Source organism: Morone saxatilis, unplaced genomic scaffold (genome assembly GCF_004916995.1).
Source record: "Morone saxatilis isolate NCDOM2014 unplaced genomic scaffold, NCSU_SB_2.0 Contig11, whole genome shotgun sequence".
Classification (NCBI taxonomy): Eukaryota; Metazoa; Chordata; class Actinopteri; family Moronidae; genus Morone; species Morone saxatilis.
In genome coordinates, this window is record NW_023339663.1 from 27,202,092 (window position 1) to 27,220,136 (window position 18,045).

Below are 18,045 nucleotides of genomic sequence, written 5' to 3' on the forward strand. Positions count from 1 at the left end.
TCACTCCCCAATATCTCTATGTAAACATAGTGATGAGGTCAGAGCCTAGACGCCAAAATCTAACTATGCTATACTGCTGTAATAAACAAATCAAATGTGAGTTGTCTGACTGAACTTGTTTTACAGTAGAGGTACTTGTTTTGAAAAAAACAACAAAAACAACTCAAATATCACATTGACATAGGTATTCAGACCCTTAACTTGGTACGTGGCAGTGATAACAGTCTTGAATGTTCTTGGGTATGATGCGACAAGCTTTGCACAACCCGTTTTAGGTATTTTCTGCACTTCTTCTTTAGGACTCAAAGCTCTGTCAGGTTAGATGAGGATTGTTGGTGGACAGAAATGTCCAGGTCTCTCCAGAGATATTCACACACTCGCACTTTCAGAGTTATCCCTAAGCAACTCCTGTATTGTCATGGCTGTGTGCTTAGGGTCATTGTTGTTAGAAGGTGAAACTGTGGACCAGTGCTCTGGACCAGGTTTTCATTAGAATTTCCCTGTACTTTGCTCTGTTGAGCTTTTCCTCAACCCTGACCAGTCCCCCAGTCCCTGATGCTGAAAAACAACCCCACAGCATGATGCTGCCACCACCGTGCTTCACCATTGGGATGGGATTGCGCAGGTGATGAGTGGTGCTTGGTTTCTTTCAGACAGACTTAGAATTAACGCCAAAAAGTTCAATCTTGGTCTCATCAGACCAGAGAATCTTCTTTCTCATAGTCTGGGAGTCCATTAGGAGCTTTTTGAAAACTCCAAACAGGCTTGGCTTCATGTGTCTTCCTTCTATGTGTACAATCATCTAAAAAACAATCAAGAGAAAAGGGAGACACCCTACATGCATTCTGCCATAGCAAAGGGTCTGAATACTTAGGTCAATGTAATATGTTACAATTATTATAAAATGTCAATTCATTTTCAAAACCAAAAATTCTTTTTTGCTTTGTCATTATGGAGTATTGAATGGAGATTGATGATGTAAAAAAGAAACACTTTTCAAATAAGGCTACAAAATAAAAAGTGTTTGAATACAATCTATGAAGAATAGACCAACACCAATAGGAACAACATTGTTGGAGTGGACACTTTACAGAACCATTACATTCAATTCAATAAAGAATTCTATGAAGCAAGCTACCTATTTATCATGATGATCAAGTCCCCGGCAAAACAGCTGTTGGTCTGTGGTTGTGTCCACTCTGCTGCTGACTCGGCACATACCTCAGTGTTAGTTTTACTGTGTTTTGATTGGGAGGGCAGTGATGCCGCAGGTATAATAACTGTTTCACTTTGTACGTAAAAGCACAAACTCCACTGGTGCTTTATTACATACTACTTTATCAGCTTCAGTGAGCATATAACATGTGCTATATCTCAATGAAAGCCTCAATTTAAAGTTTTAAGATATGATGAGTGTAATAAATGATGTACCAAGCTAGAAAACACTGTTTCACAGGGCAGTTGCTGTGCAAAAGACAATTCACATGATTGGGCAAGACGCAGCAGGGTGGACAGTTTGCTGTCTGTCAGATCAAACAGCTGCACAGTGCAGTGTCTCTCTCTGCTTGCATCCACTATATCTGAACCTGCATAAAGCTTGAGAAATGGGAGGAGAGGTGTGAGTGCGTGTGATTCAGTCCATTGAGTGAGTCATAAAATATGATGTTCTGTTCTAAATGAAACCATACCCAACAGTATATAGAAGTACAGCTGAAAGGATTTGTCTATTAATAGAAAATGAATTGTGACCCTACCTTGACACCACCCGTTGGATTGTGGAGCACTGTGTAGGGCACCACTTTGTAGGGTGTTACAGTGGTTTAACTATTAGTTTAATCAATTCATTTTGATTATCAAAGGATAATAGAAAATTACTTTAATATTAAAGTTCCTCGGGGCACCACCCTTAAATAAGGGAAAAAATAACGCGCCAGAAAAGGTGTATCCTTTGTCCTCTGGCCAGATGTTTCAGCTTAGTATGAACCACAGGAAAGGCGTTTCACTCGTTGCTCTGCAGAGTTAACGACTCGGCGTTAACGTCGCGTTGCTCCGGTAAAGTCAGCTGGCAGACTCTTTAAAGCTGCAGATGCTGCCTCTCGTTAGCGGTGTGCTGACCAGGGATCGCAGGAAAAAGCAGGCTTTTGTGCCGTGCTATAATCCTTTGTCGTGTGTCGTTGGCGGGTCAGGCCGCACCGAGGTCCAAAACTTATCACCCAGTGTGGGCGAGCGAGGTGAGCGAGGAGAGAGAGAAGAGGAGAAATTGAGACGAGCAGAAGACGGCGAGTAACGCCGTGCCAGAAGTTTTGTCACCTGGACATCGCGTGTCATCAAGCTGCATCAGGTTACGGTTACAGGAAGTGACCAAATGAGGTGACAGGAAGTGACACGTCACAATAGAAGTCCAGTTAGACACATCAAATGAACGGGTTCATGTTTAAAGGTCTGTTTTGAAGTGTTGAGTCTGGTGTTCCCGGGACAGGCCAGGAGAGGCGGGGCATGAAGTGGCTAGAGGGCTGAGGGAGGTCGGGGGCATCAGAGAGGTGTAGAGACAGAATATTTTCACTGAGAGATGGTAATTGTAGGAATAGTGGAAAAGACGGTTTGGTGGGTTTTATTTTGTTTCTTTTGTTCTCCACCAAAACCAACAACAGAAAAATTTTGCTTTTACATTAGTAATATTAATCTAATGTTAACAATATGTAATAGTATCTATCTCTCTATCTATGACTGCTATGCAATGTATAAAGTGGCTGCTAGCCCGTTGAATGCAGAAATGCATTATGGTAACACTGATCCTAAAAATCCACTCTGATCTACATGCATTGCAGCCTGACAGGTAGATCTGCTTGGGCGAGGTAGTATTGGCCAATGTATCTTTATTGATTTCTGTATCATCTTGAAAAATCTAGTATTGGATGGGCTATAGCACACATGACCAGGGTAAAAATGGAATGGAATTTTTTTTCTTCGGCTTCCAAAGGCACGCCTGACAGAGAAGTTTGTAAGGTTTTACAACAGAAAATTGCAACTTTTATTCAACCTTGACCATACTTTGTGTTTTGATCATAATAAAAATCCATTAACACGAACAAAAAGCAGTAAAAACAACTTCCATTTTTTTTGTGCATAAGGTTTCAGGACTTTACACATACTGTGTGCTCTGAGAACAAGATAACAAGATAGTGCTGTGACAAAATGAACATGTTGCAGTACTTGGACTGGCAACCTATTGGAGAAAATGAGGTCGGTGGGCATGGAAAAGCCTTCTGTGGCACTATTAGTAATTGCAGGTCCCACTGTTTCTAGGGATTGCAACATATCATTAGAGCCAGTGAGATGCATTAATGTGAGGGATGGCAATAGCACCTAGCTGTATCTCCCTATGGTCCTTCATTAGCCACTAATCCACTGATGATCATTTAGTGACAAAGGTGTGTGTGTGTGTGTGTGTGTGTGTGTGTGAGAGATGCATTTTGGCATAGTGTTCTGTATATTAGCCCAGTGATTTATTATCTGGGTAATGCCGTCCCTTCTTCGCCAAAGCTGCATTGTCCTTTTGCCAATTAATTCTGTTACAACCACAGGGAGGGAGAGAGAGAGAGACACACACAAGGACCCCACACCAACAACACCCAACACACACACACACACACCACACTACATGGGATGCCAGGTCAAGTGCAGTGATACATTTTTTGGAAGATGTGGCTGGCTTAATTTCGCTTCTGTTGTGTCTTGTATCCGCTCTATGTTTTTCTTGCTCTAAGTCCTTGCTGCCTCTCCGTCTTCGCATGCATTTGATTGTATGCATTGGCTTGTTCATTGTTTTCTTTTGTTTTTTTCTTTGTTTAATCTCATTTCAATTTTCATGTTTTGACTGTTTCTATAACACCACAGGTGTGATCAGTTCCTAGCTCTGCCTTTCACTTTGTACGTCCTTATGCTTGATCTTTACCACCCCACTGTGCACTCCCCCTCTTTTCATTGCTCTATTTTTCTGCTGTGCTCGTTCTCTATCTTTTTCTCTTTGCTCTCTCTTTGCTATCCAGCTTCCTCCTATCATCACTTACTGTAAGCCCGTTCTGAATGGGTTGTTTCTCATTTCTACTACTTTAATCTGTTTTTTACAAGAATGCAGAACATGTTTGAGGAAGCTTCATTTCTCATTCTCGACTTGCAGCCAACTGCCAATAAGTTGTTGGCAAAAGAACCAATTTCCTGGTTTCCATTTTTCTATATAACCTTCAAACCGGTAGCCAAACTGACCAGCTGGGGAGCCGGGATCGCCTCTGGCTTTCAGCCCTCGAACTTATCTTGGGCGCCCCTTGCTGCGACAAAGAAAACAGTGCTCATGGCAGGCGTCTTCTTAGTGTGGTGTGTGTGTGGTGCCGCATGTATTTGAGTTGTGTAGGACGTTAGTTGTGTTTTGTCGTGTCAATATTGATTGCTGTTTACTAGGGTGCGATAGTGCAGCACTGCCCATATACACCTGTTATTATTTACTTGGTTGGAGATTTAGACGATCGGCTCCTCCTAAGTTTTTTGTTGTCATATTTCGTTGTTGTCACTTTGACACATTAAGGAGTCAACGAGGAGGCGCGATTACCAGTTAACGACCAGCGCTGTGTAATTGAATAAGGCAAAGTGATGCTTTAGTTGTTACATATTTCTTTTTTGTTTTTGTTTGTTGTTTTGTTTTGCCGCTTTTTTCGGAGGGGGAGGGATCAAACAAATCTTGGTTAAAAGCTACAGCCCCAGTATGTGTTCGAATCTTGAGGGCGTTGATTGCACAAGCAAGACGGTTAATTCGTCCACAGGAATCTACTATAAGCAACTCCTTTAATCGTCTCAGAACGAACACGGTGGACAGTGCAGTTCCTAGTGGCTGCACGCTCGCTGGACGTATTCCTTGGGTAATCGACGTGATTCGTAATTGAACTATTCCATGGATAATCGACGGTCAGTGCGGATAAAGCAGTGTGTTGTGTGTCTGGGCGTTCATTAACAGCCAGAATTGATAAAGTATACAGATAGTAGAAACAAGACAGGACTCATAGTGAATAACGCAGTGATCCGGCCATTTGTTCCTTTTAAGAAAAGTTGCCTTTTTCTATCTATGACTCAATATTATGCAAGTGGCTACCTGTCAAAATGTCCAGATTGAAAATAAAGGTAACAACTGACTTTCGCAGACTATGGTACGCCAGTCATCCTTTAATGTCACACACCACGGAATGTTGTTGTTCTTAATTGTCAATATCCCACACCCTTGGACATCTTGTCGGTCTTCCTCTTATTACTTTGCTTTGCTGCGTTTTGCTCATTTCACTGTTTTCGGTCACTGGGGTCTGCCAGCTTCAGCACAACTGTGCACCCGTTACCAAAAGCCCGGCTTCCGTCTCTCTTCCGGCCTTGGTTTTAGGGACCGTGGTTGGGCTCCTTACTTTAAAAACATTCTCAGTAGGGTACGTGTTGCACATGGGAAATAGTAATGTAATTTTTATGATGGACTCCGTTATGAAAGAATACGGCCCGTTTACTTCCGCCGTTATCCCAACACTGGTAGGGACGCATCGCTGTGAGTACGCACGTTGTGTCACACTAAAGACATCCGGTTGCCTGAACGTGACGGGCTTTAATTGAATTAACGACGGGCTTCAGAGCAGAGGAAATCCTCCATATTTTATTTTGTAATCGGAGTGCTCGAGGAATCGTTGCAGCCATAGAACGGTTTCTCCACTGGAAATCTCAAATTGCTTGTTAGCTCAACCCAACTATCTTTTGTGGCAACGAACGTTTAATAAAGCTGGGTCCCAGTGAATGTTGTTGAAAAACTTCTTATCATTAATCGAAACTGATTTGTGTATTTTTCAATCCTGTTGATTGACTCATTCCTATTATTGATAATTTCAGCTGTAAGGCCTAAAATGCTTTGTTCGGAGTAGCCCAAGTTACTTTTGGCCGCCTGTGGCCTACCTTGACAGGATGGACCAACCGTAGGTTTTTAGAGCTGTGTAAAACGGCCTTTCTGCTTGATTGTTGGCACTGCTTTGTTTACATTTGTTATTTATTGTTGAGCTGGCAGCACTGCCACCTTTGCACTGGCTGCTGGAATGATATGATCTGTTTCCCTAGGCAGCACAGCCGGTTGGAGTAAAACAGCAGGCTATTGCTGGCTGGATGTCACATGGTTTGCTTTGCTTGAAGACTGCTTGGGCTGATGAAGAAAACCAGAGTGGTGCTCCACACCGAGACAAAGAACTTTCAAAGAGAAAAAAGAGAAAAGAAACACTTAAACATCAACATCTCCGATGTCTCATTTCTGTCTGGAAGAAACCAACATCAAGACTTTGACATTTAGAGTGAAAATGAACATGGCAAGCACAGCCTCATTCACTTCATGTCTAAATCTGTCACCAAGCCATTCAGTGTGTCTCTGTCTGACAAGGGTGAAACAAACAGTACTGACTGAGGAACAAAGACAGCATGGGCCTTATTTGTTGTGTGTTTGTGTAACCCATGCAACTTCCATTTGCTTTGTTACTAAATACTGTAGATGCTATTGGTAGTGAATTTGGCTAGCAGCACAGTGTGGAACATCAGTTGTTTCTACCGACCCTTCCCAATTTCACTTATTGGTTAGTATATGATAACTGTACATGCAGCATTGCCTTTTCAAATTTGTATGACAAACAAAAAAGCTTGCACAGACAAATAATTTAGCATGCTGAGATACGGATCCAGCTGGGGTCTCTTTCAAGCTTTACTGTAAGCGTAAAGATTCCCTCTTCTTGACTTCTTCTTCTTCTTGTATTACTGTGGTGTGTTCCTCAAGTTTAATGTCATGTCCATGCCCTCTGTAAACTGCCGTCTTCTCCTTTGTATCTCTCTTCAGGTCCGGAGTGGTACTTGGTCAGAGTGGAGTTGACTGTGACCGATGTGAATGACAATGTCCCAGAATGGAGCATGGTTCCTACTCCCTACCTTGCTGTGGTTTCCCCTGATGCCCCTGCAGGCTCGCTGGTCTACAAGCTCCACGCTCAGGACGGGGATGAAGGCAACAACGGCGAAGTGGAGTACTTCCTGTCTGATGGTTGGTTGGTTTTTCTTCTTTTCTCCTGCATGTCCCACGACACTGCCATACCATACTCAGATGCTTGAATAGAACAGAGTAATCCCTTGCACCTGTGCTTTTTCTTCTATGACAAGTAAAAAGGGACAAACGATATTTAACCCTGTGAATGACAACACTGGGTTTTGAATGTAAGAATGCATTTCAGCCTCTTTGACATGAAGCGTTTAAGTTTAGAGAACCCACTTGCACCCACAATATAGTTTAGTAATTATAGTAAGTATGTTGATTTATATACCAAACCATAGGTGTTCCCTTTCCAATATTTGAATTACACAGAGTTGCTTTAGATAAGTGTTTCCTCATTGGTGTGCATAATACAGGGGGAACAAATGTATCTTTTTAAAAATGTTTTCCATGATGCAGAATCAAGTCTGTTTCTGTTGCTCCTTGAAATTTAAGTCTCTAATGCAAAATAATTTTTGTTCTTGTCTGCCATGTAATGATTTTGTCTGCCCTTTTTGAAAATCTGTAAAACCCCTGCCCAAAAAAGTTTTCCAGTTTTCCCCATAGAGGTAACAGAATTAATTTACCATTAGAAATGACATGAAAAACATAAATGTTGATCTTAATTTCTAGACTCAACTTTTCAGTTGGTTTAATTGATGTTGGTTTTGTTGTTTTGTGAATGCAGCATTGTGTGATAGAAGTCTTTCACACCCAGAGTCAAAAACAATGACTTTTGTAAATGCAGTGTAGTTTGGATGAAAGCCTTATCGTTCCCTGTTATGTTACATCGAGCTCATACATTTTAACATCCCAGTTCCAGTCTCTCTGCTCTTTGCATTTCACATCTCAACAACTTGGAAAACTGACTGTCCAGTCATATTCATCACTTTGTTGGCACATGTTCAGCATGCGTTTACAATATTTTTGACAGCTCTTGAAGGCAGCAGCATTTACACAGACTCTTGCCTTGCAGCCCTTTGCACTGGTTGACTTTGAGCTGCGACCTAGGGAGGCTGTTATTTGTCTAACTATTCTTTCCTTTTATGCTGAAATCCTTCTCAGCATGAAACCACAGAGAAGTCTGGCTGAAAAGGATCATAGATGAACTCATAATGACATAATCCCTTGTATCTCTATAGTTTATCTGCTCATTATTTCAGTGAGAAACGCTCTTACCACTACTCTGCTAACATCTGTGATTGAATTACATCTCCAGCTATCCAAAATTTGACCTGTTACTAAGGGTTCTCAGATCAGAATTTTGTGGGGCCAATCAGAGATCGCTGGACGCAGTATCAGCTGATATCCATCCGTTATCTGCGTATTACTTTTCTTTAAATACCTTGTCTTCTATTGGTCTTTCATATTTTGTCCAACAAATCCAAAAGGTTAAATCATCAATCAATCAGCAAACATATTGCTTTTATCTGCAGGTGGTGATGGACGGTTTGAAGTGGACAAAAAGAGCGGCCAGGTACGGACTACCGGCCTCCCCCTGCAGCAGGACAGGGAGTACCTGCTGACAGTGGTGGCTGCTGACCGGCTTGGCAGCCGTAGCGCCCCCGCTGTCGTCTCTGTGGTGGCTGGAGCCCGGCCGCCACAGTTCACAAACGCTTCCTTCACCATTGCCATCCCGGAAAATACCCCTGAAGGACAGCCGTAAGTTCACACATACACACTGAGGGATAGAAAAAAAGGCCTGGTCCTGTCTCTGGAAATTGTTTTACCTGAATTTCTCCACTGGACATCGATATGAAGGGGTACAAACACATGTATTTCTCCTTCTACCACAGATATGATTACTACTCACTACAGCATTTTTTACATCGTTTATGTGTCAAATGATGAATTCATCGACAATCGATCTGCACACATAATATCTTTTTCTTTCACATCTTTATGTTTAACAAACTGACAAATATATTTCCATATTATAAGTGTTGACACATTTAGCCTTGAGCATGTATGATATGCAGCACACGAGAAAGCACTGCCTTCAAGTAATGATTTACACACACGCACACACACACAGCCTCAGGCCTGACTAAAGTGATACAGTTATGATTAGTGTCCTTGGATTGGTCTCATTATCCCCCTTCAGCTTCTTTTATCTGACTGACACATTTGGCAAACCAACAAAGTGGATATCCCACTCTGTTGTTTACACTGATTTCATCAGGAAGTGTTAGATAGCAGAAACCACCAACCCACCCCTCTCACTGTACTCATGCTACTTTGGTGGACACTGCATAAATGTACTTGACTTTACTGTACTGCACTCTACTCTTCACTTTGCATCTGCTCATTTCTTATCTGCTCTTCTTTTACTTAACCTATCTTGGAGTTGCCCCCTAAGTGATATTTCAATTATTTATTGATTATTACTGGAATTGTAACAAGGTCTTTGTGTCATTATTTTACAATTGTGCTGTTGGCCAAATTATTAATTCCAAACAACTAGTAACTAAAAATGAGCGAAGGTTTTTCATTTTAGACGTGTGAAAAGTGTATACTAATGTAATGTAGTGGAATGTAGGTAGTTGTAATCAACACCAGTTTAATTAGTTCGGATATCATTTCACATACATTTGCTACATCATGATGGGCTTTGCTCTGTTAAATTCTAGTCTTCACATTTATTCTTTTTACTCTGCTCTACAGATATGTACCTTACTTTGCCCCTTTTTACTCTATTCCAGTCCATGTTGCTGTACCCAAAGCTACACGACTATCTACTATAATTGAGTCGACTTCATTCTAATCTGTGAGGGCCAGTCTACTCTGCATATACAGTACAGAGGACATCTGTGTTTCTCTTCTGTAGTCAACTCTAGTTTGTTGTGCTTGGCACAGTTTTTGTTCACCACAGGAACTAAACAACCCAGAATTTAACCTGTAACCATTGTCAGCCACTAGTCAGAATGTGGTACTGAATCCATGTTCCAGGTAAGCATACTTTGAGCCATGGAATCCAACAGCTCATTTTTAACACAACAAACACTGCCAATAATAAGGCAGAAATTGTATTCAGCTAAACACTGCTAAGGAAGTGGGTTTTTTAATACAGTCGATAATGTGATAGTGAGAAAATGCAACATTTTGTTTTCATGCCTCATCACTTATGTCATCTAAACTGTAAATAAGAGGCCCTGCTATGAATTTAATGATATTTACATTTAAAAGTAATTATTTTAGTCATGAAAAGCATTAGTGGCACTTAAAATGACAGTTTTTCTTTGTGTCAACTGTTTAATACCATATATAAAGCAGTGTCACTTCTTCAGAGGTGTGTATCCAAAATGTTACTGTTTGCACAGTGGAAACCCGAAGCAGAACCTAGAATGAAAGCCTCACAGGTTCTTCAGTTCAGTTCATAGGGTTGTCAAGTTCCTGTAGTGGAAAAGGCCTTCTGTACACCACTCTAACACACAGAAATGTTTGGAAGATATTTCTTTAACTCTGCCCTACAGTACTGTATATATTCTGCTCTCTTCCACTCCACCCTGTGCTGCAGATTTACTTTAATAACTTTTCCTCCATGTCTCCTCAGCTTCCTGGTCACACCTGCTGTGTCCTTCCAGAAGAAACCAATCAGCTACAGCCTTCTCATCAATCCCAGCAGTCTCTTCTCCATCTCAGCAGAGACTGGTGAAATCAGCCTGACCCGTCCTATCGACTACGAGAGTGACCAGCATCGCTACTTGCTATTGGTGCGAGCCAGCGAGGGCCTGGACAGCATGAGCAGTGCAGCAGAGGTGTGTGGGTGTGTGTGTGGGTGTGTGTGTGGGTGTGGGGGGTGTTGTGTGGGGGGTGGGTTGGGATGGGGGGGGTGAAGTCACATTAACCGAAATCAATATTAAGTTGATGGTTGTTCTTCAAAACTCCATTTTTTTTGACATTACAAGGTTGTCATGTCTCACACAGTCTGCACAGAATACTGCAAACAATATCTGACAACTCTTAAAATTACCAAGTCTCCCACCAGTGGGGTGATGCCATTTGACTTGTTCCTCAGACAGCATAGCTGCCTTTGATCTGCTATATTTCAAGCTATTGTCACTTACTTCCTGTTGTATTGTACACCAAGTGCATTGATAGTTGGCTGGAAGGAAGCTGTTGAATTGTGGTGAGCAGTGGTGATTATGATATATCTTGCAGACAATAAAATAACCACACATGGTCATAAAATCTCAAACGTCCTTGAGCAGCACATGCATTTAGGCTGCTGAAAGGCTGTTAGATTTCATTTTATTGATTTACAGCTTCCGTATGGATGGTAATAGTTGAATGTTGCAGTTAAAATGATCGTCTGGTTCTAGAGGCTCCTGGTCTGAACCCATCATTGATACAGGGTCGTTATGGGATGCCCTTAACCTGAATTGATTGTAAAACAGCATTCAAATCCTTAATCTAAAACTGTACATATCCAGTTTTAGTCTAAAAGTATTGTATTGAGTCTTCACTCCAAACCAAATAGACTTATCTGTCTGGAATGAGTGCACTGGGCTTCTCAATGGCTTCCTTATGTTGTCAGGAAGTGAGAGAGAACAGCGACTGACTGCTGCAGGCATCTAGGCATCTGGTCTGGTTTCCATCATTATTCTGGCCTCGGGCTAAAACATGTCCTGCTGAACCATCTGTCCTCAACTGCTCCGCTCTGGGACCCAGTGGACTATAGAGCACCAAGAGAGAAGGAGAGAGGGAAAGAATGAAAGAAAGAAAGGAATTAGCAGGTAGTTGGTGTGTGCCCTTGTCTGGCCACACTCCTGCCCTGGGTGGCCAGCCTCAGCCTGTGCCTGCTCTCTGGAGCCTGGGTAAGCTTTTTGAAGTACAGGACCATCAGCGCTAAAAAGCCAGCACCTTCTTGACACTGCAACCCTTGCCTGATAACTGCCTGTGTCTGTGCAGTTTAACACTCCAGATAAAAACAATGTGAACACATACCTATGATGCATCGATATTTGATTTTAATTTTACTTGAAAGAAGTTAATTTGCATTAGAAATAAGTGAAGTTGTGTCAAGGAATACTCTGAATTTTGTCTCAAATGTGAGTGTTTAATGTTCTCCATCAGCAGTTGAAAAATGGCGTTGTGTAGGCTAATCTTGTTGACAGGGTGAACCTTTTACAGATGCTCTGTGCTTTATATTGGCCTTAATGCCCCTATACTTGCTCTTTGCTGCCTCATGAACAGAATTACACTCTCAGTCGTTACATCATATTGGAACGATTGAGAGGATAATGGAGGGCTGAATGGCTCCCGCAAAGCTTAAGTGGTTTATTGATAGTGCATGTGTGGTGACAAGGCATGCTACCTGCACTCCACATTCGTCTATATACTACCCTTCTGTTTTGCTAAAAATAATTCTCATTGTACCTTTTCTCTGATAATTTGGGTGTCTGTTTTCAACAACAGGTCAGTTGACAACCTGTACCCAATAGTGCATTCGCTCCCGTGCTGCATACTAATACTGCTGATTTATGGCACATTTTATCACACATGAAATGTGATTGCAGACATACTGTAACTGGTAGGAATTTTATAACCAAAAAAAATAAAAAATAAAAAATAATGTACTGTTGTGTACTAGTATAACCCATACATGCTAAAATGCTGACAGCAATATAACATGTATTGAGTCATGGGCTGGAGAGGATGGGGTGTTACCGCTGAATGTTTAAATTAAGATTAAATATGTACTGTAAACAATTGTTGTGACAATGGAAAATGTATAAGAAAAGCAAAGTAATACCCTACTTCAATTCTTGTGATGTACTCTATAAGTTGAAGTGCACTAAAGAAAGCTGCATGTTTATAACTGTAAAATATGTATTTAAATTCGTCAGTATTTTAGAAAACTTCCTATGGATAAAATAAACAGTTGTGCTGTGGGTCACTTATGGAGGATGTGGACGTGATGCCACAGTAACTCCCTCCACAGTGGCAAACATGCAACAGTCAGCTTCTTCCAGTGGTGCATTCACATGGAAAAAAACACACACTGTATTGCTTTACAGCTAAAATGACAAAAGCTGTTGTGCAGTGACTGCACAAACAGATCCAGAAAGATCTGAGACATGTTTTTACAAACTGCTGAAGGATGATGAGAAAGCAAAGTAAAATTCAATGAAAATTCAAAATTTTGATTTCTATGGGGCAGTGTAAGGTTAACTAACCAAGCACATGGTTTTCTGAATGAATTATGTATCATTGCTGATTGTGATGGCTTTTCCAAGAAATTAATTTGTTTTCCTCACAGTTCCATCTATACAAAGCACTTTATTCATTATTTATCAGTCATTTTAAGTGATAAAAGCAAACACATTATTTGATGCCTTTTTCTTTTGTTAAATCCAATAAAATGCACATTCTCCCCTCCAAATGCAGCATATTTCCACACCCAGAATCAAACTGAGGACATTGGGCTTAAGGTTATAACGGTCTGGACTCACAGCACACCCATGGAATGGTTATTAACAAATAGTTAAATTTAAAACCATTCTCTTGTCAAATTCTCCTCTGAGCTTTACTTTTCTATTTTTAATTTAAAGACAAACTTGTCAGCTTGAACTTGGCTCTCCTTGTCAAGCCCTCATCTGTACTTGCCCTAAGGCAGGCTCATATTACGTAAAACCTGCCCCCTTGAGAATGGCAACCAACCTAAAACAAAAAAATGACGACCATTGACCATGACAAAATTTTATGTTTCCATTTGTCATGTTGGCTGTATTTTTTAATTATTTGGACTAGTATGTAGCATTAACAAATGCCAAACACCACAATATGTATAGTCTAAGCTAATTTGCAATGCCCATGCTTATATGGGCCTTACATAACACTCAAGAAATACACAAGAGACAGTACAAAGCACAAACTCAACAATAAATATGCACATTAAAAATGCTGAACTCAACAACAAATACAGATGAAACAATACAATATACAGAACACCAAATAATACAATAAAGCACCATAAAACAGGACCCACCAGATCATTCATGACTACCTGACTGATTCGTCTTCAGAATCCCTTTGAATTCAAAATGATCCCAGTCAGGATCCAGATTGAGTTCTGTAGGTAAGGAATTCCCTCAAACAGAAAAGCAGTTTGTCCAAATGAGGATTTATGTAAGGGCACCCTACAATTTCTGTTGGATGCTTCACAGGTTACTGAGTTCTGAGTGGAACCACAAGGTCACTGAGACTGGCAGGAGCCTGTTATGGATGTATTTCTAGATGAGATTGATGAATAAAATGACAAAACTGATATATAAAATGATTTAATTTCTTAAGACATGAAAAAAGTTGGATCTTAACTTGCTGCCAAAATGTTGATAGCTGATAATCTATATCATAAACGAGCTTGAGTAGCATCTACGCATAACAGTATAACATTAATAACATTTTATGCATAATGTTGATTTTAGATAAGAATGCAGCTGTAGATTGCGAGAGTAATGCATCACAATTCATCATGCCACATCAATGCTGCGCATTACAAAAGAATTGATTTAAGGATTCTATTTTTCCTCTTTCTCTTATTAAAGTTCCGTAGCATTAATAGTGGGGTTAAAAAATGACACATTATTTGTTTTTCAAAAGAATACTATAAAATGCCACCATTTCAATTTGTCTTTTTTTTTTGCTTTTCTTTTCAGAAACCTGTCGTCGCCAATATTACGCGAACAGACGGTGGTGATATTTGTGGGACTGGATCACTATATCATGACTTTAATTTGCAGGTGTTTCAAGTTTCTCCCTCCAGGAGGATAGTCATCGCATCCGATTAGTTACCCTTAACCAGCCCGAGACCGCCTGCAGCGCATCTCTCTTAACTGGGTAGGAAACTTTTTATAACCCAAAAAAAAAAAAAACAAAAAAAAATAAAAAAAAAAATTAAATGTTTAAACTGTTGGTACTAAGTAATAAACCCAAATCACATGCTACAAATGGACAAAGGCATAAAAAATGGGTTAATTGAAGTTCCAATTGGCTGGGATAGGAGCAAGGGTGTACCGCTGAATGTAAACAATTAAAGGATTTAAATTGTACTGTTAAAAAACAATTGTTGTTGACAAATGGAAAAAAATGTAATAAGAAAGCAAGTTAAAATACCCTAAACTCAATTCTGTGATGGTACTTCTATAGGTTGAAGTGCACTTAAAGAAAAGCTGGCATGTTTATAACTTAAAATATGTAATTTAAATTCGTTCAGTATTTTTAGAAAAAAAAACTCCCTATGCGGATAAAATACAAAACCCAGTTGTGCTGTGGGCCAACTTATGGGAGGATTTTGAACTTTTGATGGCCACATAAAACTTCCCCTCCAACAGTGGCAAAAAAAACATGCAACCAGTCAGCTTCTTCCAGTGGTGCAAATTCCAACCAATGGAAAAAAAAAAAAAAAAACAACTGTATTGGGCCCTTACAGCTTAAAATGACCAAACAAAAAAGTGTTGTGCAGTGGGAACTGCCACAAAAAAACAAAGGGATTCCAAGAAAAAGATCTTGAGGGGGACATGTTTTTTTGTTGCAGTGACTGCAACCAAACAGGAATTCAGAAAGAAATTCTTTGGGGAAACATGTTTTTACCAAACTTGCTGAAAGGGATTGATGGAGAAAAAAAGGCAAAACGTAAAATCAATTGAAAAATGTCAAAAAATTTTGTTTTCATGGGGGCCAAACGTTGGGCTAAGCTTAAAACTTAAACCCAAAGCAACATTGTTTTTTGACACGAAATGGAATTACTGTTATTTTCATTGCTTTGTGATTGGCTCAAAAGAAATTAATTTTTGTTTTCCCTCCAACAGTTTTCCATATCTGAACAAAAAAAAAAGCAACTTATTTCATTATATTTCAGTCATTTTAAAGTGATTAAAAAACAAAACAAACAATATTTGTTGCCTTTTTCTTTTGTGAAAATCCAATAAAAAATGCACATTCTCCCCTCCCAAATGGCCAAGGCATATTCCCCCCCCAACCAACCCACGGAATCAAAACTGAGGGGAATGGGGAAACATTTGGGCCTTCTTGTAGTAAATAAACGTTCTGACTTCACAAGCCACCCCACCCATTTGGAAATGGGTACAACAAAGAATAGTTTAAAAATTAAAACCAATTTCTCTTTGGTTTTCAAAAATTCTCCTTTTGAAGCACTTTTCTATTTTAATAAAAAGACAACTTGTCAGCTGAAACTTGGCTTCTTCCTTGGGTTCAAGCCCCCTTCCATCTGTTAAACTTGCCCCTAAGGCAGCTTCATAAAATTTACGTAACAAAACCTGCCCCCTTTGAGGAATCGGGCAAAACCCACCTAACAAAAAACAAAAAAAAAAATGACGACCAATTGAACCATAAACAATTTTTATGTTTTCCATTTTCATGTTCCTGTATTTTTTTAATTAATTTAACTAAGTATTACATTAAAACAAAATGCCAAAACAAACCACAATATGTAAAGTCTAACCGCTAATTTGCCAATGCCCCATGCTTATATGGCCTTAACAAATACCACTCAAAGAATAACAAAACAAAAAAAAGACAAGCGTACCAAAGCAACCAAAAAAAAACTCAAAAAAAATAAAATTTATGGCACCATAAAAAATTTGTTGCTTTGGAAAAAACTCAAAAAAACAAAATAAACAGATTGGGAAAACAATATACAATATAAACAGGGAAAAAACCCACCCCAAATAAATACAATAAAAGCACCCAATAAAAACCAGGGAACCCCAACCAAGGATTCCATTTTTCATGGAAAAACTTAACCTGACCTTGGATTCCGTCTTCAAAGAAATCCCTTTGGAATTTCAAAAAAATGATTTTCCCAAGTCAGATCCCAAGATTGAGTTTCTGTAGGTAAGCGAAAAAATTCCCTTTCAAACAGAAAACAGGCAGTTTGTCCAAAATGAGAATTTCAGTTAACAAGGGGGCAACCTACCAAAATTCTGTTTGGATTTGCTTCCACAGGTTTTAAAAACTGAGTTTTTTTCGAAGTGGGAAAACCAAAACAAGGTCACTTTGAAAGGGCAGGGAGCCTGGTTATGGAGGTAAATTCTAAGATGAGATTGATTGAATAAAAATGATCCAACTGGTATATAAAATATTTTATTTTCTAAAGAACCATGGGAAAAAAGTTTGGGATTCTTATTAGGCCTTGCTGTCCAAAAAGAATTGTTGATTAAGGCTCGGATAATCTAATCCATCATAAAGGAAGCTTGTAGCCATCTACGATAACAGTAACAATTTAATAAACATTATGCCATTAATGTTGATTTTAGATAAGAATGCAGCCTTAGATTGGGAGCAGTTATGCATCAGAATTTCATCATGCCAACATTCATTGCTGGCTTACAAAAAGGAAGTTGATTTAAGGGATTTCTATTTTTTCCTTCTTTCTCTTATTAAAGTTTTCCGGTAGCATTTAATAGGTGGGTAAAAAATGACAACATCATTTGTTTTTTCAAGAAGAATATATAAATAAGCCACCACTTTCAATTTTGTCCTTTGTTGGTTGCTTTTCTTTTCAAAAACCTTGCTGTCTGCCAAATAGCGAACAATGGTGTATTGTGTGGGACTTGGATTTCACTGATTGGCATGACTTTAATTTTGCAAGGTAGTTTCCATTTCCCTCCAGGAGGATAGCTCATCGGACCATTAGTTACCTAACCAAGCCCCGAGACCTGCTGCACTCCCTAGTGTGTTTGTGTTGTTCCACATGTTTCTGTGTACGTTGTGTTTGAGCCTATCTTGCTTATTACGTCTGACTTCCCCTCTCTTTCTTCATTCAATTCTTACTTTTCCTGGCAGCCTTGTACCCACACAATATACTGTCGTTACATATACTTGGCCACCTCCCCCCAATATTCTGTCACACTGGCACATGGGCTTTTGCTTATTCTGGCATAACACACACACAACACACACACACACACACACACACACACACCACACACACACACCACACA

At 39.8% G+C, this 18,045-nt stretch overlaps 1 protein-coding gene across 1 annotated transcript in view; it reads left to right on the top strand.

The window, feature by feature from the left end:
* si:ch211-186j3.6 (neural-cadherin) overlaps positions 1-18,045 on the top strand; it is a 275,078-nt gene that overhangs the window by 62,531 nt on the left and 194,502 nt on the right. The window contains exons 2-4 of the mRNA XM_035682213.1: positions 6,896-7,093; positions 8,515-8,740; positions 10,632-10,836. Coding sequence (XP_035538106.1) covers positions 6,896-7,093; positions 8,515-8,740; positions 10,632-10,836 — 629 coding nt within the window. The remainder of the gene's footprint in view (positions 1-6,895; positions 7,094-8,514; positions 8,741-10,631; positions 10,837-18,045) is intronic.